Source organism: Leptidea sinapis, chromosome 20 (assembly GCF_905404315.1).
Source record: "Leptidea sinapis chromosome 20, ilLepSina1.1, whole genome shotgun sequence".
Lineage (NCBI taxonomy): Eukaryota > Metazoa > Arthropoda > Insecta > Lepidoptera > Pieridae > Leptidea > Leptidea sinapis.
Window position 1 is genome coordinate 11,953,181 of NC_066284.1, and position 24,789 is coordinate 11,977,969.

The window sequence follows — 24,789 nt, forward strand, 5'->3', positions numbered from 1 at the left end:
TTAAAAAGAGTGCAAAGAGCGCCATTTGTTTCCGAAACGTTAGTAGTATTTAGTACGGATATAGTAGAAATGACACCAAAAAGAATTCTAAAGGAATCAATTTTGGAAAATTTATGAAATTTATTTCTTGCAAATGTAAATCATTTGAACATTTTCTTTAAATACCAACATCTTAATTTCAATACAATATTCTACCTATAAATTGTATTTTAAAATTCCACGCTAGTAAGAACCCCCAGCTCCTAAAAGTGAAGGGCTCCTCTAGAGATCTTCAAGTATCCCTATTCTTTACAGTGTCTGTTCGCCAGCCACTTGTATTATAATATCTTCAAAACATCGGGTTGGTGGGCAACCCCTCCTTCTTGGTTCAAATTCATATATTTTTATTCAAAATAGAATTTTAATTCACTTATTGAACGTTAAAAACTACATTAAATTTAAATTAGAAAATGTGAGTATTTTAAAAATGTAGCCAGGTTGTAAAAAATAGCTTAAGGGCGTTGTTCTATTCTCAGTCTGTGGTATCATTAAGATAATCATTTATGTTATAGAAACCTTTACCACACAAACTTTTTTAAATAATTCCTTTTAATTTGGTAATACATTTGTTTTATGCATTTTCGGGATCATGTTTTAAATATACATCGCCCAATAAAAGACTTACAAACTCGACTTAAACTACTAATAAGAAGTTTGTTTGTTCCTTGTGTAAACATTATGATTGTTGCAGTTTTCTAGGAATTTCGTTAATGTGCTTATGAATATTAAGAACATTATCAAAAATATATTGAGATGCAACATTAGTAGCCCTTCACAACGTGATGTCCTGCGAGTCCATTATCTGTATGTGACCATCGCCACTTCATGAGATATTTCATGAATTCTTTTAATTTTCATTATACTTCTCTCCATTCCTGTTTGACGTGAACTGTTGGAATTTATCCTATTTGTAAAGTTTAACTTGCGTGGGTCAATGATGGTAGTATACTAGTATATCGACATCCATCACTTTTTATCGATAAGTCGATAATTTCTTTTAAGCTCAAAAATTTCTTGCAAACATTTGAGATTCTAGTGATCTAAACATGTAATTTTTCTTTATTTCTGAAGGCGATTTGCATATATACATACAGACATATTGTCGTTGTAGTTCTTGTCATTTATTTAATATAGATCATAAAAATCAGTTTTGATTTATTAAACTTTATAATACGCTATAATATAAAAGCAAACTAAATAGTAGAACGAAATTTTCAATAATTTTAATTTACGAATAGTTTGATAAAAAAAAACTATTATAAAAAGCATTAGGTGCATTTTAAGGTGTTTTCTAAATTACTCTTTACCAATATCTGTTACTAAAATATTCACGCAATTGATGTCAATAAAGCTCCCTATAAACCTAATCTTTTTATACATTTTATTCCTAATTTACTTACTTACTTTTCATTATATAAATGCCTTTGTTGGGAAGTCCGAAATCACCCCTTTTCCTTTTGAGCCTCTTATGTATGTATAACAAAGTTTCACCCTCCGACTTAGTTCCGACCAACAATACTTCACGACCTCAATACTAAAAATTGAGCCAAAGCCCTACTTTCAGGATAAAGGCTAAATGGAGCTGGCATGTTTCCAATGTAATAACTCTGTGTCACCTCTAGGTTCCAATTTGAAGGATTCGTTTTTGAATCAATTTATATCAATACTTCATAATGTCAAGGAAAAGATAACAGAATTTCAAAATAAAACTAAATTTGTATTACAATATATATACAATACTAGCTGACCCGGCAGACTTCATACTGCCTAAATCGATAAATAAAAGACCTAAACTTTTGTACAAAATTAACTTTAATAAATGTTACCCGTGTTTTAAGGAAGTTTATTTTACCTTCTTAGTTATTCATTTTATACTATTATTTTTATTTGATTTCTGAACGACGGGGGACACGTCAAAGGAAAATCAAAATTGTTGTTTTTATTTGAATCCGAGAATTTTCATGTTTATTCAAACCTTTTAAACATTCCCTGGACTTCCACAAATAATTCAAGACCAAAATTAGCCAAATCGTTTCAGCCGTTCTCGAGTTTTAGCGAGACTAACGAACTATATATATAGATATATAGATATATATATATATATATAATATATATATATATATATATATATATATAGATATGCGTTATCGGTTAGTATAAGAGCACTTATTAATTATTACTAAACCAACAACAACATGTTACTTTATCCTGTAAATAAAGATGATTTGATTTGATTTAATTTTGAGATATAATGTCTGTAACTTTATCTAATATTATAAAGCTGAAGTTTTTTGTTTGTTTGTTTGAGCGCACTAATCTCTGCATTTGCCAGATGGATTTAAACATTTCTCTTCGTTTATTTTAGCCAGAATCATGAGGAATATAAAGAGGCAAGATAAGCTTCAGTTCTCCTTTAGTCTTTAGTATTGATTTATGAGAAGCAAGTCGAAAGACAAAGCACTACAAAGATTTATGATAATTATCCGTTTGCGCAAGCGTAAGACCGCTTTCGCACTACGTCCGATCAGAGTCCGATCCGTATCCATGAACATACAGATCTAGAAATCTTGGACCGAATTCGGTTATTGCTTAAGCTCTAATCCTAGCAATTGAGGGGTCATTTTTCGGCATACGGCATTTTACGGGGAGCCACAGCAGAGCATTCACGTCGTTGGTCATGTCCTTTTAATCGGCGTCAATTTCTGGACGCCAATTAGTACATCATTTAGCCGATTTTACCAACTAGCCACGTTATTTCGCTGGCTAATATTAAACGTTTAGCTGGCTGGTTAAGTAGGCAGAAAAATTGAACTGAACAAGCATATGAACTATCTGGATGCCTGCTGCGCCCCCCAGCTACTTATCTTACCGCCCCGTTGTCTCTGTGCTCTAAAGCAGCTCGGAATCTCGGATTTGGTTCGGACGCAGGACGCGAGCGTTCATACAAATAATACTATAGCTACGTCGGTTACTCAATAATCTTCTCCGAAGATTAACGGTTGAGGGAAAGAAATCGGATGACGGAAGCCAGATCTAGTGCGAAAACTGCCATAGAAATAGTTCTACGACTATACCGGACCGTATTTTCACGGGTACGGATCGGACTCTGATCGGACGTTGTTAGAAAGCGCTGTGAGAATTATATCAAAAGTAAGTATGAGCACATAAAAAAAAATTGCTATTGAGCTTCCTTATGATGAAATGTAAATACAATTCTGAGAAAATTATTGTTTTTATTACTATTTAGAAATTAAAACAATATTTGTAATTAAACATTAAATTAGAATTATTCATAGTGAAAACATGTCTAAGGCGGCAGGTTTAGCGGCGGAAACTGCCGAAATATGCATCACTCGGTGGAGATGATGGGTCCATGGGGTTCCAAAAAACAACACAAAACAGAGTAATCCAGGCCCCTTACTTATTTGACAGGCGACCCGAGGTATAAATGACTAATAAACCACGATATAAATGAATTTTCATACAGCATTCCTGCCTGCATATTTTACGGAAAAAGACGCCTTTTCGGTCGAAGTCTCACATCAATCCAACCCATTTTCGAAGACGTTTCTTAAGTATCAGGCTGCGATCTATAGACCGTACTAAGACTTTGCTCAGTCTAAGCTCACACTCAGCTAAGTTTTACGTAAATAAAGTTTGAGCAAAGTCTAAGTACGGTCTGTAAATCTCAGTCTCGTTCAGTTCGTCGCATTACACCACTCTTTAACTTGATTTTTAATCACTGACCTCTACTATGTAATATAATAATATAATATTGACACACTTTTACACAAATTATCTTGCCCCAAACTAGGCATAGCCTGTACAATGGGTACAAGACAATGATAAATTTAATACAATATACTTACTTAAACATACATAAATACATAATATAAACATCCATGACTCGGAAACAAACATCCATATTCATCATATATTTGATTCAAACCCGGGACCTCTAGTAGTCAGGGTCACTAACCATTCGGCTATATCGGTCGTCAAATATACCTACATATACCTCTGAACTGGCGGCTGTCAAAGTACTTTTGTGCCTGTTTGATATTCACCATATTGGCGCTGTTGGCCATGTGGCGAGAGTCTGCGCTACTAAAACTAGTGATGACTACCTCAACAAACATCGATAGATGGTGGGAAACTATTTACAAAAAAAAATTGTGTACTTTATTACGTTGATTCTTGATGTATTAATAACAGGGAAAAAGAACGAAATTAATTCAAAATGCAATAATACTTCAAACGTCAAAATTAGTTCTCTAGACACTCGCGAGTGGCGCTTCAAATACGCACAAAAAATTTGCTGTCAAAACTATGGAACAGCCTGTCCAGTGGTATTTATACAGGTGAGTGTTTATAATGCATAACAGTCTCATATTAACACTAGACACACATCGTAAATTTTTAGCCATTAATCCAAGGTAAGTAACAGGCCCTTTCAAAGGAGTTATAAACATAAGTAGGTATAACCTTAAGACGTCAGCTTGATACTGAACGAACAGAAAAGAGGGTTAAAAGGAAGACAAAGCCCTCTTGTTCTAATTGTCGCGACCTTAACCTAAAAACCGGCTACAATGTCTTAGTACTTAAAAGGTTTCCTTCAATCCTTGTTAAGGATTACTTTCACTGGCGGCCATGGTATCGCTTCCAACCGATTTGTTCAATTGTTCATTAGATACCTTGGGGTCTTTCTTTCCAATATCAATCTATTTCTAATCTTAAGAATTTGTTATTTTTTTAAAGTATATAATTGTTTCTAATTAATTTGTGTAATCAACCTCAGAAGTGAGGGTTATCACTTTAAAAAAAAACAATTTGCTTAGATTTGCAAGAGCGACATCTCAAGTTAATTTGCTAATATGCAGATATTGGTGTTGCGTTGGTTATCAACCATAAAGTAGATCCTGTACATGAAGCCACAATCTGAGTTGAACAAGATTTATCAACGATACGTCACTCGAACGGTTGGCTTAGTCGAAGAGCACTAGCACGGAACGCGGGAGGTCGCGGGTTCAAGTCCCGCATCGTTCATTAATTTTGTTAATAAATTTAATTTGTGTATTTCTAATATCAATATATTTCTTAAGTGACGCGGCAAATGTAATGCCATATAAATGAAGTAATTAATATTATAATATATAAATTAATATCTCGCTCTTGTCTTACTTGGTTTATTACTTTAGTGTGCGTGACAAGCTACGTCTTACACTCGCGATTTTTATATATCACTTTGTGTGAGTGTGCGTGCATTGCTCAAAATAGAGGTTAACAGTCCACCTCAATTTTTTCGACTAATAATAAAGAGATTGCAATTTTTCGACGTTTTCAGAGCTGTCAGTGTCTATCTAGACATATCAATGATCTAAGGTTTTGTCATATAAATTAAATACCCCGCGCCCGCTCATTGTTATTTTCATATGTAATAAAAAAAAATTGAAGTAGGCGTTACTGCAGTCTCGTGCCAGATTTTGGCGAGACAACACGTCCTGAGGATGCCTCGTGTAGAGGCGAAACACGTGTCGAATTGTTTTAAAACAAATATTGGCGGAATTAATACTAAAGAAAACTTAAATCATTTGTATAATTGTCATATGTAATTAAATGTCTGACTGAATTATTTGTATACGAGACGTACGTAGTAGTACGTTGTAGCCTGTACGTCTAGATCTGGGCATACAAATTGTTTAAGGGCAAAACAACATTTGCCGGGTCAGCATTTGTATATATTATAGGTAAGCAAAAGTCGTCCCACAAGGAATTAGCACTTATATCATTTCTTATTACCTTATTATGGATTTGATGAAGCCTTTCAGTTTTTGACATTTGAGTGTTTTTGTTGCGTCACTTTGCATATGTTGTAATTGAAATGATTTGTAAAACAATTAAAATGTAAATCTTAAAAGAGTGGCAATGAGTTTCTTGCTACTTCTTCTCATTAGCTCAACCCTTTACGAAGTAGCGGTAAATTCAATAAGAAACAATATTTTTATTTTTTTTTGACATTCATAAGTGTCATTTCCGTGACCTACATGAATAGAGTGTTTTTGAATTTGAATTTGATCTCCTTGGATGTTACTAGACGAAGAACTGTGTTAAAAAATATTTTAACATGTATTTAAATACGGGTTTAATAATAACTTTACGTGATCAATGGAAGTTTTAACCCATTTCTTTCGAGCGATAGAAAATATTACTAATTATCGTGGCGATTGAGACCATCAATCAACTAAAACGTCATTTGCACATAAGTCACTTTTAAACAATCATATTTTTTGATATTATTAAAGTATGTAGGTTTTATGACACAAATGGTTACAAAATGTAATTCTTAGATTATGGATTGGTCTCCGCTGCGCTCCAAATAGATAGCAGGCGTAGTCGCAAATTGTGGCAACTAAATACTACGCCCAATTGGGCGTACTCGTGCCACATGGTCTGTTAAACTTTACTAATAATTGAAACTAAAATACCGCGTTGCGTAGTAGAACTTTGTTAAAAGAATACTAAAAGAAATAAGAAAGACTCTGGGATCACATATCATCAGTAAGTATTTTGTATTTTATTAATTTCAATAATAACACGAAGCGTATCTTACAAAATTTGAAAGTTGCCATTGAGTGGCAAGATGCCACCGCACACAAGCATCTAATAGTTGCCGTAATAAAAAAGCTATTGTTCTTAGGTAGTACGGTATCGAGTTGGAGCACAGCGGAGACCAACCCTTAATCTAAGATATAATTATATTATAGATATGGCAATACTTAATTCAATAGGAATATTCTCTTTCATAGATTATATTATACTATCTGACACGACAGATGCTGAATAATAGAAAAAATATATATAGGTATTTTGAATGATTTTATGTAAATATATACTTCCACAATTGCCAATTTTTTAAAGTATTAAAATGAATATAGTATGTTCAATTTAAGAGGTAGACATATGTTATCGCGGATTTTTTTGTAGATATATAAGATACTACTACTATATAAGTTACACAATTCCAACAATTATATTTCAAAGGATTTCATCAGCGTTTTCCTTGAAAGCTCCCAGACGGCTTACTTTTTCCGACACACCAACAAATATCGTTATTGTATCGAGAGCCATTCTATCCATTCGTGAAAACAACATAACAATCGATGCAGTAGTTTTTTAGTTTATTACGAACAGACAGACTGACGCGGCGGAGGGCTTTGTTATATAAAATGTAGGGATCGATTTAGAGTTGTACAAATTCTAGTATAAAATATATATTTATTAAGTTGAACAACTAAAATAAATATTTTTTATTTGTATAAATATAAACAAACCAGACTCATAAATAATGTATTCTTTCTTGCTTTATTGTATTTTTTCTTGATCCAGTCGTATAGTTTATGCTTGAAACGTTGAAACTTTAACTAATTTCAGAATACAAAAAAAAATATATGTAGGGCATCATTTGTAGGATCGTGCCAAATTGTTGGGAGTGTCGCATTGTTAAAACTTGGTTAATATTTGTTTAACATGAAAATAAATTAGGACATATTTTCATCCATGACGTAATTACTGACAGTGGCATATTATGCGTGGTTTGTATTATAATAAATGGCATAAAAGCCATTTATTTTCTCAAAATTGATTCCTTTACAATTCTTTTTGATGTCATTTCTATAAGACACTACTACCGCTTCGGAAACAAATGGCGCTCTGAGAGAGAAGAACTCTGCCAGCATTCTTTTTTTTTGCGCACTTTTTAATGTATATCTATTTTACTGTCATTACTATTGCAATAAAATAATCATAATCTAGTCCCAGGCTGTCATAATATATATTACATAATTAAAATGAAAACAATGGTAACCATTAAATTCTGGCTTGGTTTGTTATTCTTTTATAAGTCGCCATTTTCTGATCCCAAGCCACAGAAATATAGACCATCATATCTATTCAGAGATCACATTATAATAGTACATACATACATACATATAATCACGCCTCTTTCCCGTAGGGGTAGGCAGAGACCACTTCTTTCCACTTGCTACGATCCTTACATACTTGTTTCGCTTCGTCCACTTTCATTATTCCTTTCATACATGCTTTTCGGTTTAGGGTACTCTTGACCTGGCCTCTTTCCAAGACGTCCTTGATTTGATCTTGAAACGTCCGCCTAGGTCTTCTAAGACTTTCATTCACACTGGCCTTATACGCTTTCTTCGTCAATCGTTCTTCATTCATTCTCTCGACCTGTCCAAACCACATCAGCATGCCTTTCTCACAACATCTTCTTTCAGACCATAACGTTACTTTATCTCACTATTTCTTATCCTGTCACAAATTTTAACTCCTATCATACTTCTCAACGCTCTCATCTCAACTGCATTCATTCTGCTTTCATGTTTTTTCTGCCATACCCAACTTTCACTTCCGTACATGAGTGTTGGAACCAACACCCCATCATGCACAGCCAAACAAGCCTTATTGGACACCTTTTACCTGTTCATAAAGGAGTGCAAAGCTCCATATTACAGTCTGTCACTACCTCATCTCTTTCAAACACCATCACTTTCGTCTTCTTTACATTCATCTTAATTTCCCTTTCTACCAAAAGTTCCATTAATAGCAGTTACCATCTCCTGCAACTCTTCGGCCGGAGCTGCAAGTAATACTTGGTCATCAGCATAGAGAAAACATTTGACGAGTAACTCATTCATTCTCAACCCACTGTCATTCTCTTTTAAATCTTTCAAGCAATTGTTCATGAACAGATTAAACAGCCACGGTGACGCTACACATCCCTGTCTAACACCTTTTTCGATATTAAACCATTCAGTGTATGCCCCGTTTATCCTTACACAAGCACTCGAATCTCTATAAAGAGATTGCAATGCTCGTATGAGGACATTGCTCACACCGTTCGCGACAATGCTGACCACAATTCATTCCTCACCACTCTATCATAGGCCTTTTCTAGATCTACGAACGCGCAATAAAACTTCTGGTTTTTGGCCAAAAACTTTTCGGCTATGCACCGCAAGGAAAAGACCTGATCCGTACATCCCATTCCTTTTCTAAATCCCGCTTGTGTGTCCCATACTTTTTCGTCTGTTTCATTCACAACTCTTCAATCAACACTTTCGCATACAATTTTCCGACGACGCTGGGAAGGCTTATACCGCGGTAATTTCTGCAGTCCTGCCGTGACTATTTTCCTTTATACAATGGCACGATTACAGCTTACAAACCCTTTTTGATCTTATTTCCTATTCGTACTGTGTTACTAATAAACGCGAAGCAAAGTTACTCCAAGTTTAAATCTTTTTTGGCCTTACAAATAGACTTGGTATAAAGTTATACCTGAGAGTAAACAAATCAAAGTAGAATAGGTATGCAAAATGTTGACTATGACGCTGACATTACTGTCAATTGTCAATTATAGAATGATTATTATGATAGCCTTGCAAATAAACGCGGGAAACGTTTAACGTCCCAATAAACACTTTGCATATTCTTGGTTTATACTCAGGTAGAACTTTATTTAATGTTTGTTCGTTATGGCATTTTGTCTTTATCTTACCTTAGTCACTACACAATAACATGACAGGGAGAAGTAATTTAAACTAGGAGTATCTTTACATTGCGATTATTAATAAAACAGATACAGTTTATTCAGGGACGTATGGGTGAATGTTTAGATTCCTGATCGGATCTTCCATTATGGTTACATTTTTTGGTTTAATCGCTATCATAGAGGCTACTTATACTTGAAGAGTAAGCCTCAAGACCAGCCAATAAGGTAAATAATGATAAATAAAATGTGACCGTAGAAACCAACTCTCCTAAAAGGACAATTGAATTAATTACTCCTTCAAAAAAAGCGCGTACACCTTCCTTAAAGGCCGGCAACGCTCTTGTGATTCCTCTGGTGTTGCAAGAGAATGTGGGCGGCGGTGATCACTGAACACCAGGTGACCCGTACGCTCGTTTGTCCTCCTATTCCATAAAAAAAAATCTTACCTTTCTCTTTTTTTTTTACTCATTAAAAATGATGCAACATGCATTAGTTAGCATATTGACCCGTGTGCATCAAATCAATAAATCAAATCATTAGCATAAAGAGGCTAAATACTTCCATTAAATAAAATATATATTTAAAAATAAAACTTTTGCGTCTCGGGACGCCCGCCCAGAAGTGATAACGTATAGTTATCTAAGTTGAACTATTTAATATTTAAATTTTCAACTTGAGAAAAGCTTCGGTATTACTTAAATTTTATGTATATTTACATGATAACGTAAGGAAAGTTTATTCATCAATAAAATTCTTTATTTTATTCGTTGTTACAATTCTTGAATATGTACATTAGAATTTTATGGATGTACTTTATTAATATAATTAATTAATCCTATAAAAGTAACAATTGGTTTGAGTGAGAGAGGAGGAGCCTGCCAACCGCTGCCGTATACGTGAGAGAAAGAGAAAGCAGACAGACTGGCGCCGCAACGCGTTACGTTACGAAGCATTTACGCTCCCATAAGAAGTTATCATTTCAATAACAAATAAAATGTTTGAATTTTCATTCGAATCATCCTTTAACCCCTAATATTTCGTATTAAAACTTATAATAACACTAACTTGCGGTGTCATGTCGTAACAAGAGACCCCATTTCATAAAAGGGGTGAATAATAACAAATAAACACGACATTTTCATTGCACTTTTATTCATTATAATGATCGTAGCGGTATAAGTAGGCTCTTACTTATAGGCTGAGCAAAAATAAAATAAAATTTGAATAATAAATTAATAGTAACAGTTTATTCTTGTTAGAGTTTTAAAACACGAATAAATATGATTATGATTTTTGAAAATAAAATCGTCTTATTGTACTCTTGATAAAATGGAGAGCTTGAGGCGGTTTGCCCTCGAGGATGACGGAGTTGAATAGTTTCTGGAGGGTCTTAAGTACAGGGGTACCACCAGCTATCAGAAGCTCAGTTGTAATTCCATCATCACCCGGCGCCTTGTTGTTTTTAAGCTGTTTTAGGACCATACTAATCTCGTTCAGGCTTACGTCTGGGATATCTTCGGTATAGTGTCAGGTTAATTTGGCTCTTGGGTCTTCATCCTTGTTGGTAACAGGTGCCCGTGCGGTCGTGTATAACTGTCCATAGAGCTTCTCGACCTCCCTCAAAAGTTCGGGTTTAGACGAAACGACCGGTCTTCAGCTTTGTCAGTTGGCTCTGCCCGATAGACAAATCTCGTGCGAATACTTTTGAGCCTTTGTTACGCTCTATGGCCGCTTTCACACAATGTGTATTGTGGCGGCGTATATCGCGAGTCAATAACTTGGAGATCTGTCTATTTAGCTGCCTATACTGCGAAGCATCGTCCGGGGACTAAAGGGTCATTTGGCGTCTTACATCCATCAATTTGAGGGTATAATCTGAGATTTTTCCGGTTCTTTTTGAACGGCTGGCCTTGAAGAACTTAGACCCAGCCGTTTGAACAGTTGCCACGAACCTGTTGTTATACTCGTACACATATACGCAGTCACCGAGGCATGCGAAGCGGTTTTGCAATTCGAGTTGAAAGTTTTCGGGGTTTTGGATCTGGATGGGTGCGGGTCGGAGCGTAGACTTCACCAGTCGAGACCGCTCCAGTTTTGGATTGATATTCAATGTGCCTCTTACTAAGCGGTGATCACTCCCAGTTTTGACTGAGTTGATCACGGAGACATCATTGAAAATTTGTCTTTTGGCCGACATAATGAAGTCGATCTCATTTTTAGTGCCACCATCGGGGCTGATCCAAGTCCATTTGCGTTGTTCCGTATCTAGAGATACGTTATTGAAAACGGCCGCTAGCCACATTATCTGTCTTATCTATAAACGCAATGTAAAGTTACTCCAAGTATAATATTACTTCTCCCTATCATGCATTTCTGAAGAGACAAAAGTAAGATAAAGACAAAATGATTTAAATTTGGAATAATTTATTATAATATCGCTTATAAGTTACGTGATGAAACTGCAAATCAAAGAATATACTACTGTGTAACTCCAAATATAACTGGATTCATTTCATTGTTTTGCTATTTGATGTGATGGTTGATGGTGAAATTGTTTACCCACGCAAAAAAATTACATCGTAAGCTCCAAGTGATAAATGTGGTATAAGATCTTAAGACAGCTAAACAAAAGTATCCATAAAAGTTTATATCAGTGTCGTTACAAGATAAAATAATAAAACCAGCCTTACGTTAAAGAATCATAAAAGTTCAAGACATGTGTACCATAAAAAGTTTTTCTTAAGTAAAACACAGACAGTTAGAATTGCCGACAAGCTTTTCTTTGTATTTTCTTTTTTCCAAGAACCAAGCCTTTATGCCAACAAAGAAGGCGTCAACGGCTTTTCATTGCCTGCCTCATTTATTCCAACTTATTCTTAAGCTGGGATGAGAAATTTAATGAGTATTTTATAGTGGATACCTTCTTTAAATTTACCGCAAAATTGCTTAAACATGGATTGAGTGATGCAAATGTTTCTGGTGTACGCGTGTAATTGCATAAAAATACGCAATTATTTTTATACTTTTTAGTGCATATTATATCTATTGTTTTGGAAAAGTGTTTTTGAAGTCGGTTGAGTTTTTGTTAAAAAAAAATATTTTTTATTTTTAGTGAATTTGTGAAGTATATCCTTTCCAATAAAAAAGAATCATCGAAATCGGTGGGCGCGATATTGAGTTATTCGTAAATTTACCATCCACTTTGCTATACGTATGTACAGCAAATGTAAGACTTTTATGGTTTTCTCATGGATGCCATTGTCAGATCTAGACCAAAATACAATGGGACCACACGGGAAGCACCAGCTTTCAAATAAAAAAAGAATTATCAAAATAGGTTCACCCAGTCCAAAGTTTTGAGGTACAAACATAAAAAAAAAGAAAAAAAAATATACCGACGAATTGAGAACCTCCTCCTTTTTTGAAGTAGGTTAAAAATCCAAATGCATATATTTTTATTCAAAATCGGATTCCAAATCACTTATTGATCGTCAAGAACTACCACCACCCATTGAGAATAGACTGTCCCAGACCTGAGAAGAACGGGCGTAAGAAATTCAGCGGGCTTTTTGTTTTCATAAAAAAATATGGTTGAAATGTAATATCGTACAATGAAATTTATTACATTTTTTTTATTATTTTATTTAATGGAATAGGAGGACAAACCAGCGTACGGGTCACCTGGTGTTAAGTGATCACCGCTGCCCAAAATCTCTTGCAACAACAGAGGAATCACAGGAGCGTTGCCGGCCTTTAAGGAAGGAGTACGCACTTTTTTTGAAGGTATCTATGTCGTTCGTCACGGAATCACCGCACAAGGAAACTCATTCCATAGCTTTGTAGTACGTTGAAGAAAGCTCCTTGAAAACCGCACTGTGGAGGACCACCACACATCCAGATAATGGGGATGATATCCTAACTTGTGGAGTGTCGTGCAAAGGTGGAATTCAGTGGCAGGAATTAGGTTAAACAGCTCTTCGGAACACTCCCCGTGATAAATACGGTAGAAGACACAATGAAGCGCCAAGCCAAGCAACGCCAAGTGATCCAGCCGTTCACAGAGCACTGGGTTCCCGACAATTCGAGCTGCTCTACGTTGCACGCGGTCAAATAGATCGAGCTGATACTGGGGTGCGCCAGACCAGAGATGACAGCAATACTCCATGTGTGGCCGGACCTGCGTTTTGTAGAGCGCTAGAATGTGGGCTGGCTTGAAGTATCACGGCAATACATATATTATACTTTATATCTATTAATGTCGCCCAGCTTCTTCGAAGCCAATTTGGCTTTGCCCTACAGATGGCCACGGAATTGGTAATCGCTCGATATTTAATAGCCTGAGGGCGGTCGCTCCATTCCCAATCTGTGGTATCATTATGAAAGTAATTAATATTAATTTGAACATTTTCTGGAATGGAATACATAGGAATGAGAAGCATATACATCGCCCCACAAAAGACTTACTAACTCGACTTAGACAAGAATTTAATGAAAGGCAACAGTTAAGTTAGTAACATTATATTTTCTTAAAGTTTATTCTCCTACTTGAATCTCAAGTCCATTTCAGTAAAGTTTGCTTAGGTCCATTTTATTCACAAGAATGAAGCTTTTATCTTTACGGGCCATTCTGTCCCTTCAATGTAATTTCCTGCCCCTTTATAGCAAGAACGCTTCTAGTGGATTTTTATACTGGGGATGAGAAATAACATTGCGGGTGCAATGTTATTGTAGGATGAGTTTTATCCCGAACAGGGATGAAACTCGAATATAGATAAATATTATATATAATTCTGATTAAATAAATATGTTAAATAAAAAAACAAAAATTCAATTTTTCAGTAAAATTTGCCAATTTCATAGATTAACTCCTAATATTAGTGGTAGACCGTTGGAGCAAGGTCTGTCGAATACGGAGAGAGACGAATGGTTTCTAATTGCAGTTCCTTTAGAGTTAAAACGGTTTTTCGTGCTGTATGAGGTCTCGTGTTATCATGGAGCAATAATGGTGAAGATTGATTCATGAGTCGGGGCTGTTGCACTGCTAGTTTTGCTATCATTGTTCGGAGTTTGGCACAGTAGACATCTGACGTTATTGCGTGACCAGACCGGAGAAAGCTATAGAGAATAACACCATGCTGAGACCACCAAACAGTTATCATTACCTTTTTATTGGTAAGCTTTTCTTAGGGACACTGTTGCGGCGTTTGACTGTTATTATCGTAAAGAATCCACTTTTCATCGCATGTCACAATTCGAATCAATTCAATCATTCCTTCATTACTGTATCCATTCAACAAGGCAACACAAGTTTCAACTCAAGTTTCTTTCTGCAGATCAGTCAAATCATGATATCTCAAATGAGTCAATATTATTGGTAAGGTAAAGTTAAACCATGCCGCTAATTCGGCTAGATAGTTTGGCTCGGATCAGTTTCCACCATCTCTTTCAATTCATTGCTATTCACCTGTGTGGGCGACTTTCCGCGTGGTTCGTTCTTCAAATTAAAGTTTCCATCACGAAAGTGTTTAAACCAAAATCGCACAGTGCGCTCATTAGCGGTCCCCTCTCCAAACGCAACAGTGACATTGCGAGCTTTTTCTACCGCATTAGTTCCGCGTCGGAACTCGTATTCAAATATCACTCGAATTTTCATCGTGTCTAAGCTGAATAAAAAACAACTGAAAGTCGATAATCAACACATTTTTTAAAAGAAGAACTACATAGGTACCGTGTAAAAAAGTTTCACTCAAAAATCTCAAGCCGTGAAGGTTCTATGTCAATTCGAAGTACCTATTACAATGACGCTCCAAATATATAGAATGTCATCGACATACTACAATAAAACTGCACTTTCACACTTTAACCCGTATTATTATAATAAAAACTGTATGGACAATCTAATTGGAAATCTATTTATTTAGAGTCATTCTTTTAGATTAATTCATAATTTTCGAAACATACAGTAAAAAAAGAAAACATAGTGAATTAATTAACTAAACTATATATCTTAGCGTTCAAAGATTTAGAAATAATATTGTTATATCAAATTTCTGTTTTCAGCATAAAATAAAATAAAATCTTATCACTATTCATTCAATGGAGTATATAGTCATGGTTTTATTTTTAGAGCAAGCATTGTTACCACAGATGTAGAAATAAACTTACAATGGGTGGACAATACAAAATTTCAATGAGAGGAAGTCATTTTATATTCGTATCTCAATACGAACGGGATTGCAATTTGAACTCTGAAAATGTTTGCGTCCGATTGTTTGAAATATTGATAAAAACAAAAGGGACCCTAGGTTCACTTGTTACTTTTTTAGACTTATTTTTATAAATAGAAATAACTTTTATGCATATTATAATACTGGTGCAAATGTTATGAGTTTTCTTTAGTGTTAATTCCGCCAATATTTCGCCTTAAAACAATTCGACACGTGTTTCGCCTCTACACGAGGCATCCTCAGGAGATGTTTACTCGCCACATTCTGACACGAGACTGAATTAAACGAGCCGGGAACCGCTCTTGTATACCCTCGTCCCATGAAATGACGCGCTGTGATTGGTCAGCTGTTGTGACATATTACCCCCGGAAGAGATACGTAACAATGGTGAAGGGACCAAATTTGTTTGTGCATTCAACAATGAAAACATGTTATTTTTGTATTTTATTATTTCTAATTGCTCTAAAACATTCAAGCGAAATCCTTTTTCACATGTATGTAAAATATTAAACTTATTATTGTTTCCGAGTGAGTGACCGGTATCAATTAAATGTTTCGCAAAGTGTGATTTGTCTTTCTATATATTTAAGACTCAAGACATTTGGATGATTATGGATTTGCGAAAAGTAACGCCTACTTCAATAAATTTGAATAATACTTGGTTATGTCGCGTTAATTTGCAGTCACCTTTGCACAAGGACGTCATATGTGAACGATTTTATGATCAAATACTGAACAAATACCATCAAGCAACCTTACCAGATATGGCTCTAGCAAACTTCTTGTTTCTAAACTCAAATTGCCACTTCGTGGCGCCCGTTTTTATACAGAATAAGACATAAAGAGAGAATTCACGACGCGAAATAAACTCAATTCCGGAACAAGCGCCTAAAAATATTTTGATGATTGTATTATTCGTTGGCGTAATTGTGTCGTTTCTAAAGGACCATACTTTGAAGATGATAAAATAATTTCAAATGAATAACTAATATTTTGTATATTAATGACAGACTAGAATGTCGTCTTATAAAAAAACCCCCTAATCCAGTACGAAATTGGACGGTTCGTTATGTTCACTCGTCGTCTCCTTCCCATATTCACATATTTGTGGGAAGGGAGCGATGGCTGGTCCATGCGTTAATTCGTGAACGGAAGCTGCTTGTGGTGCCAGGTCGACCTGTTATAGTTAATAAATCATTGTATTTGTTGGATGCGATTACTAATTATGACACAGTAATCACCACCACCATGTTTACGAAACATCTTTACACAAACAGAAATCAAGCTCTAAAGGTTTATGCACCCGATATAAATAGGATAATTTATATTTATACAGTTTATTCCTTATAACCTTAACCTCGGATGTCTAAATTGACCGGACTAGTACATTAAGTTTTGTTTCGTATTTTGGTTGGACGTCTGCTTTTCTAACTTAAAAGTATCCCCTAAATAATAAAGATATTCACCCCCAATGCATTTCCGTTGCGACCTACATCGCGGAGGGTGTCTGATAATAAATCACTATTGAAATCACCCCACTTGTTCCGAGCGATCCGCTGATAAGTTGACGTCATTGTGGGGTACAATGGATAGGGGCTGTTATAATGTTGACAAATTTTATATTCTGAGTTGTATGTCAATATAACTATATTGTATTTGTTTGTTGAAGTTATACATCTTATGGCGCGTTAAGGAAAAAATACCAGAGCGAATATTTATGTTACGCACGTACACCGTCACGCAAATACGAGATTTTTGTTTTATTACGCCAAATAAGTATTACTTCTTGCGTATGTACATTAGTACATACACAACCTGAGAGTTGAATAAAGCATACAACATTTTATGGCGAAACGTCACTCGAACAGTTAGCTCAGTTGGAAGAGCACTCGCACGGAACGCGGGAGGTCGCAGGTTCGAGTCCCGCATCGTTCATAAAATTTTGTTTTCAAATTTTATTTGTCATTAATCCCAGAAGTGAGGGCTATCACTTTAAAAATATAACAAATTGAATAGATTCAGATGTCTATACGCTAATATATCGTAAGTCTTTGTATATTCACAAAAATATATATCTGTTGTGGTATTCCGCGACAGAATAGTCATTATTTGTAGCCCTGAGCAACTTTTCTGTAAATTAATGAACAGCTTTTAACAAGAAATAATCCTGATATTTTGGCTGATTGAAGACCCATATAGCCCAGTGTTCAGCTGATGGTAATTGATACGCCATGCCATGCCATGCAGTGCCGCTCAGGATTCTCAAAAAACCCAAAAATTCTGAGCAGCACTACAATTGCGCTCGTCACCTTGAGAAATAAGATGCCTCATATGCCCAGTAATTTCACTAGCTACGGCGCCCTTCAGACCGAAACACAGTAATGCTTACACATTACTGCTTCAAGGCAGAAAAAGGCGCCGTTGTAGTACCCATAATCTAGCCGGCTTCCTGTGCAAAGGAGCCTCCCACTGGTAATATCCCAGTGACCCTGACTCCCGGTCGGTGCAAATATTAATATGATGAATATGGATGTTTGTTTGCGAGTCATGGATGTTTACATCTTAGATAATTTATACGTTTAGATTGTGATAGCTGTGAACACGTGCAAGAAAATAGCGGTAAACTGTTATTCTCTATTTTCAGCAACGCACGCACACTCAAAAAGAGTGACTTGCGTATCGCGAGTGAAACAAGTAGCTGTCATTCAATTTAAAGTAACAAACTTGGCCTGTTGAAATACGTTACATAACAGCAAGAGGCTGTATCTAGGCGTATAAATTAAATTAAATTTAAGACTTCAGCCTTCTTGTAGATACCTATATTTTATCTTTATAAACATATTACAGTTCAAAACCAGTATTTATTTAGCGACCGTTTTTACCAAATGTCATTAAAGATGGGGAAAACGCAATGGAAACAGGTAACACGGGTTAGGGTGACCACACATACTTTAATAACTAATGTTTCGTGTTTTTACTAAGCATAAATGGTAAGGAACGTATTTATCTATTAAACCTCTCCAAGATATAAGCGAATTTACCTAAAAAATTATGGTTTTTAAAGTTATTTATCGATTAAGATCAGTTAAGACAGACCACAATAATGCTATCATGGATTATTCTGAAATAAATAAATTACTTACGTAATTTACTTTATTGACGCTTTCGCGCACTTGTGAATATTTTTAGTCTATGAACAATAAAAAAATCAATAACATAAGTAAGTTTAATAGCAAGAAACAGCAAATATAATATTATACTGGGTTCCCCATAATAGACTACCCATTAGATTATGGACATCCGCCTCGAGCCAAATAAATCTAGGTTTAAAACTAAGTTAAAAAAATACTTTTTAAGCACGCTTCCATAACCATTGTAAATATTGTTATTCTAGTATTTAAAGTATATAGAAAAATGTAAATATCTATATTTAAAGAGACTCGTTCCTGCAGTCAAACTATCAGAACAGTTTTGCAGGATTTTGTTAACATTTCAATGTTATCATTTTATAAATAAATAAAATATTATTAATAAATGCCCTACGCAAAACATAGGTTGTTGGACTGGGTAATCCATGAAAGTTCAAATGGATGTTGAATATATCAATGAAAAAAATTAAATAATAATTGATGAAAACTAACAAACTTCTCGTAGAAAAATGGCGTTCCACGTATTCCAATTATTAATTTAAAAATTTGTGACAGGCACCTTCTTGATTAATAATTTACTGAAATCCTAAAGACTTCAAAAGATCCGATAGAGAATTTATTAAAAATATAAAATGGGTAGTCTATTATGGGGAACCCAGTATAATATTATATTTGCTGCTTCTTGCTTTATATTTACTTATAAAATTTTTTTATATTTTTTATAAGCCGGGTTTACCAATATGGACGCCCCAGTGGATGTATAAAGTATGAAGAATGAATGATGTATAAAATATAAATTTAAAACTTTTCACGTTAAACCGGCTCTGGAATAATCTCCTTGCATCCTTTGTCGGATGTATCACCATTGTACGCCGTCAGCAAAATGCACGGTCCAGTTTGTGAACAAGTTCACGCCAGTATCGATGGCGACGTGCGAATACTCAACTTTATCTCTTGTGTTTATCGAAAATCTTTCAATTATAACAATAGGATGATGATATTTGAAAATAACTAAAGATCTCTGTTTTGTTACATGACAGATCATCCATGCATCATGTTTAAAGATCTTAAAACTAAAATAGTACATTAGTGTAACATTTTTAACAGCTGGTGTCTGAAGTTGGTTGACCCTGTGTTTCTGATCACCAGGATCTTACCCCTGATACAAGGATCAGAATTTTTTTAAAACGTTACACATCTGTATTATATATAGACGAGCATTAAAATAACAATAGATTACTTATTTAGATAGATTAATTAAACATGTGTGTGTCTTAAATTTTGAAAGTGAAAATATTTGTTGTGAAATAGTCGTTTTAATTTCGTTGTCGAATGCACTCAGGGCTGACTTAAACTGGTAAGGTTTTCCGTTGTAATCTCCATGTACTTAAATCCAGTTGACGGTATTAATAACACCCCGTTACTAAATTCTGCTCGGTTGTCAGAGATGCAATGGACAGGCACCGACGAAGACAGATCGTAGGATGTATCACAGTATCAGCATCCTCGTCCGATGATGACAATCCTCAGTCATGAGGGAACGACCACGGAGAGTAACTGTAAATATATCATAAGTTAAAGATTTGAAACGTGAGACTGTGGTATAGGTGGTTGCTTTTTTATATCTTTGTGTAAATGTTATTGTTATTAATTGTTAGATAATAATATAGCTGTTTGTATTTAATGTGATAACTTCATTTCTTGCTGATTCTCTTCAACATGTTATAGTTATATACAATTATAGTTTTTAATTTACTACTCAAGTTTTTTCATTACCTTCTTTAATAAATATATTCGACTTTGCCTAGTAATCATTTACTTTGTTTCACAAATTTCATTGTTATCATATTTTTAAGAGCATCTATTTTGTTAATAAATTATATGTTAAGTAAATATAAGGTTGAGATTAGCCGTTTTGATATTTTAATTTTATTACATTATGGTCCTGGAGCGCGTGTGTCCTGTCAGCTGATTCGACCGTAATAACCTTAATTAATTACTCTTATTAAAACAATGAACTTAATTTAAATCAATACGTATAAATTTATTTCTTAATTTCATAATCATGGTTACCCTACACCCATTACGTAGGGTAGTTACCGCGTATGAAGGGAGTGAAATAATTGCTCGCGTGCTCAGATTTTCTGTCTCTGTTCACACACTACTTCTGTACGCAATTAATATGCCTAAAATCACTTTCTAATTAAGAAAGAACATAAAAGTACTCAAAGTACCTACCTACCCTCTGTGACGCACTTTTTAATGTTGGCATAGTATTAAGGCCTTGAAGCGAAACTGGGTGTGTTTCATATAATAAATTATAGTTATTTATATGTTACTCTTTTGTGACTTAACTTTTAACATTTACATATTATGTAACATGCTACGTATACGCGTAGACTTATAAATAAGGACAACACAGACAGTTGATTTAATTCGTTTTAACACAATTCACCATAGAAATTTAATATACAAGCATATACACGATCTGACAGGCTGATATTGCCTGATCAATCTTCTTTTTTCATATGTATGTGCTTTAGTTAGCTAGCTAGATTAAGATACAAAATACTAAGAAGCTAATTCCATACGTGGCTGACTGTTTTCGACTTGTCGATCCAAATTGGTTACAATATGTTATGTTTTTAAAGTGATAACCCTCACTTCTGGGATTAATACACATATAAAATTTGAAAAACAAAATTTTATGAACGATGCGGGATTCGAACCCACGACCTCCGGCGTTAAAACTGAGCTAACCGTTCGAGTACCGCCTCGTTATAAAATTCTGTATGCTTTGTTCAACTCTCAGGTGTGCTTCTTTTTCTATCATGTTGATTCTCTACTTCCTTCTCTTCTCACATTATATTTTTTTCCCAACAGGCGGACGCAAGTACTGCCTTCCTACGTGCAGCGCGTGCGGGGCAAATTGAGAAGATCATCAGTCTTCTTGAGCAAGGAGTAGACATCAATGTTAGCAATGCTGTGAGTATCACTATCACCCACAATTAAGACCATTTGTAAATCATCGAAGCTTTCTTATTACAGCAGTTAGTAAGGCTCTGTAAACGTATTCACTAAAATAATATAAAATTGTCATACGATAATCCTTGTTGGTGTAAGCATGATGTATATGTCGGGTTTTTTTTATGGAATAGGAGGACAAACGAGCGTACCGGTCACCTGGTGTTAAGTGATTACCGCCGCCCATATTCTCTTGCAACACCAGAGGAATCACAACAACGTTGCTGGCCTTTTAGGAAGGTGTACGCGCTTTTTTTGAAGGTACCCATGTCGTATCGTCCCGGAAACACCGCACAAGGAAGCTCATTCCACAGCTTTGTAATACGAGGGAGAAAGCTCCTTGAAAACCGCACTGTGGAGGACCGCCACACATCCAGATGGTGGGGATGATATCCTAATTAGTGGCGTGTCGTGCGAAGGTGGAATTCGGCGGCAGGAATCAGGTTAAACAGCTCTTCGGAACACTCCCCGTGATTAATGCGGTAGAAGACAGACAATGAAGCGACGTCTCTACGCAACGCCAAGTGATCCAGCCGTTCACAGAGCACTGGGTCCCCGACAATTCGAGCTGCTCTGCGTTGCACACGGACAAATGGATCGAGCAGACACTGGGGTGCGCCAGACCAGAGATGACAGCAATACTCCATGTGTGGCCGGACCTGCGCTTAGTAGAGTGCTAGAATGTGGGCCGGCTAAAAGTATTGCCGTGCTCTAATAATGATCCCCAGCTTCTTCGAAGCCAATTTGGCCTTGCCCTCCAGGTGACCACGGAATTGGCAATCGCTGGAGATTTCGAGACCCAGTATTCCGATACTAGGCGAGGCTTTAAGGGAATTGTTGTCGAAGAGCGGTGATACGGCAAATGGGGTTTTTGGGTATTATTATATATTTTCGTGTTGACGGGATTCTACTACTCGGATCTTTTGAGGCGCTCGACTTCGTCGCCTGCATACAAATTACTCTCTCATTTAAAATCACAAACTTAACCCCTTCCTGAGCATTGCTTCTATTACACTTTATTGGAATAAGCATTCGTATTGATGTGAAAACTGGGCTAAAACTAATAAGCCTATAATATAGTGTAAGGAATTGTCAAAATACGTACAAAATTATTGACACAAAATGTTAAGTCCACGGAGGAGCGTAAAGTAGTATTATTATTTTTGCAAACTGTACTGATGAAATTGCAAGTCCACTACATATTTTATATCAAACTTAATATACCAAAAAATATATGACCAGTGGGTTGTCTGAAAGAGAATAACAAAATTATTAAATGCGTATATATTATTACAATAGTTGCATTTATAAAACATCAAAAAGAACTGTAAATCAACTAAGCTTAATTAATAAATCAATATATTTTCTATTGTAACCAGAATTTATTTCAACTAACCACATAATTTGAGTAAGATAATAAAATATCAAATTACTCTTCGATTTCTAAATTGATGACCTTCAAACATAGCCAAGTATAACTATAAAAAAGTTCGCCATTAAGTTTCCTTGATATAAAGGATTTAGCAACTATAACTTAATACACCTAAACGTATAAGGTTGGCTTGCGACTTAATTCTCAGAATGTAGAACAGACATGCGATCTAGTCACGAATGTAAATACGTTTAATCATTTTATTATAAACATTACACGCTATTCTGCGGATTATGCTGCAGTAATACGATAAAAGTGTATAATATATTCTGTAGTAATTTGAGCAAAATATCGCACGAAAGCGCCGAAGCGCAAATGGCGCTTTACGGACAATACATTAATTCTGCTGCAATGATATATCGATGTTCCTGTTGACAATAACGCCTCAGTGTTACTGTTTGAATTACAGACACATGGAGACATTCCATTTTAAGTGCAGTGCGATTCCATCCTAGTATTTTGACATACGCCATTGTTTGTTTTGTGATGAGATTCGACATAGATCATTACGTCACTGTTATGGATCATCTACAAATCATACGGTAGCTATCATTCAACATGATACCTTTCAGTATCAGTGATACCAGTGATAAAATGATAAACTGAAAAGCGCATTTAAAATGATAATTTCATTTCAATTGGATCTCAAGCAAAAAAAACTTCTAACTCTTAATAATTAATTACCATACGACGGACTGATCAAATAAAAAAAGGTTTGGATGGACCATTGTATGAATGTTACTTGAAAGGCCGGGTATACGCGAAGAGTGGCGAAGGCTTGTAAAGCCCGGAAATAACGACCACTCTGTCAACTCTGACTTTTTATTTATTTATTAAAGCCTATTACAATATTAAACTGTGAGTAATTAATTAACTTATAATATTATATATATATATATATATACATATAATATGCAAGCAATTGGCAAAGGCTATCCCTCATCTTCCATTCATCCATATTATTTGCTGTGCAAGACTATACCACTCCTTCGTAATTTACTAGCTATTCTCATCACAAAACAAACAATGGCGTATTTCAAAATACTAGGATGAAATCGCACTTCACTTATCACGCTGATACTTTAAATGTAATGTCTCCATAATTTTGTAATTAAAACGGAAAACTGAGACGTTATTGTTAACAGGAACATCGATATATCAATGCAGCAGAATTAATGTGTTGTCAGTAATGCCTCTTTGCGTTTTCGGCGCTTTTGTGCGGTTTTTTGCTCAAATTACTACAGAATTTACTATACATTTTTATCGTATTACTGCATCCTAATCCGCAGAATAGCGTGTAATGATTATAATAAAATGATTTAATGTAAATACATTCGTGACTTAATC

The 24,789-nt window shown here is 35.2% G+C and overlaps 1 protein-coding gene across 1 annotated transcript in view; it reads left to right on the top strand.

The window, feature by feature from the left end:
* The window catches only part of LOC126970074 (ankyrin-2-like), a 105,155-nt gene that overhangs the window by 7,406 nt on the left and 72,960 nt on the right, over positions 1–24,789 (top strand). The window contains exon 2 of the mRNA XM_050815743.1: positions 21,870–21,971. Coding sequence (XP_050671700.1) covers positions 21,870–21,971 — 102 coding nt within the window. The remainder of the gene's footprint in view (positions 1–21,869; positions 21,972–24,789) is intronic.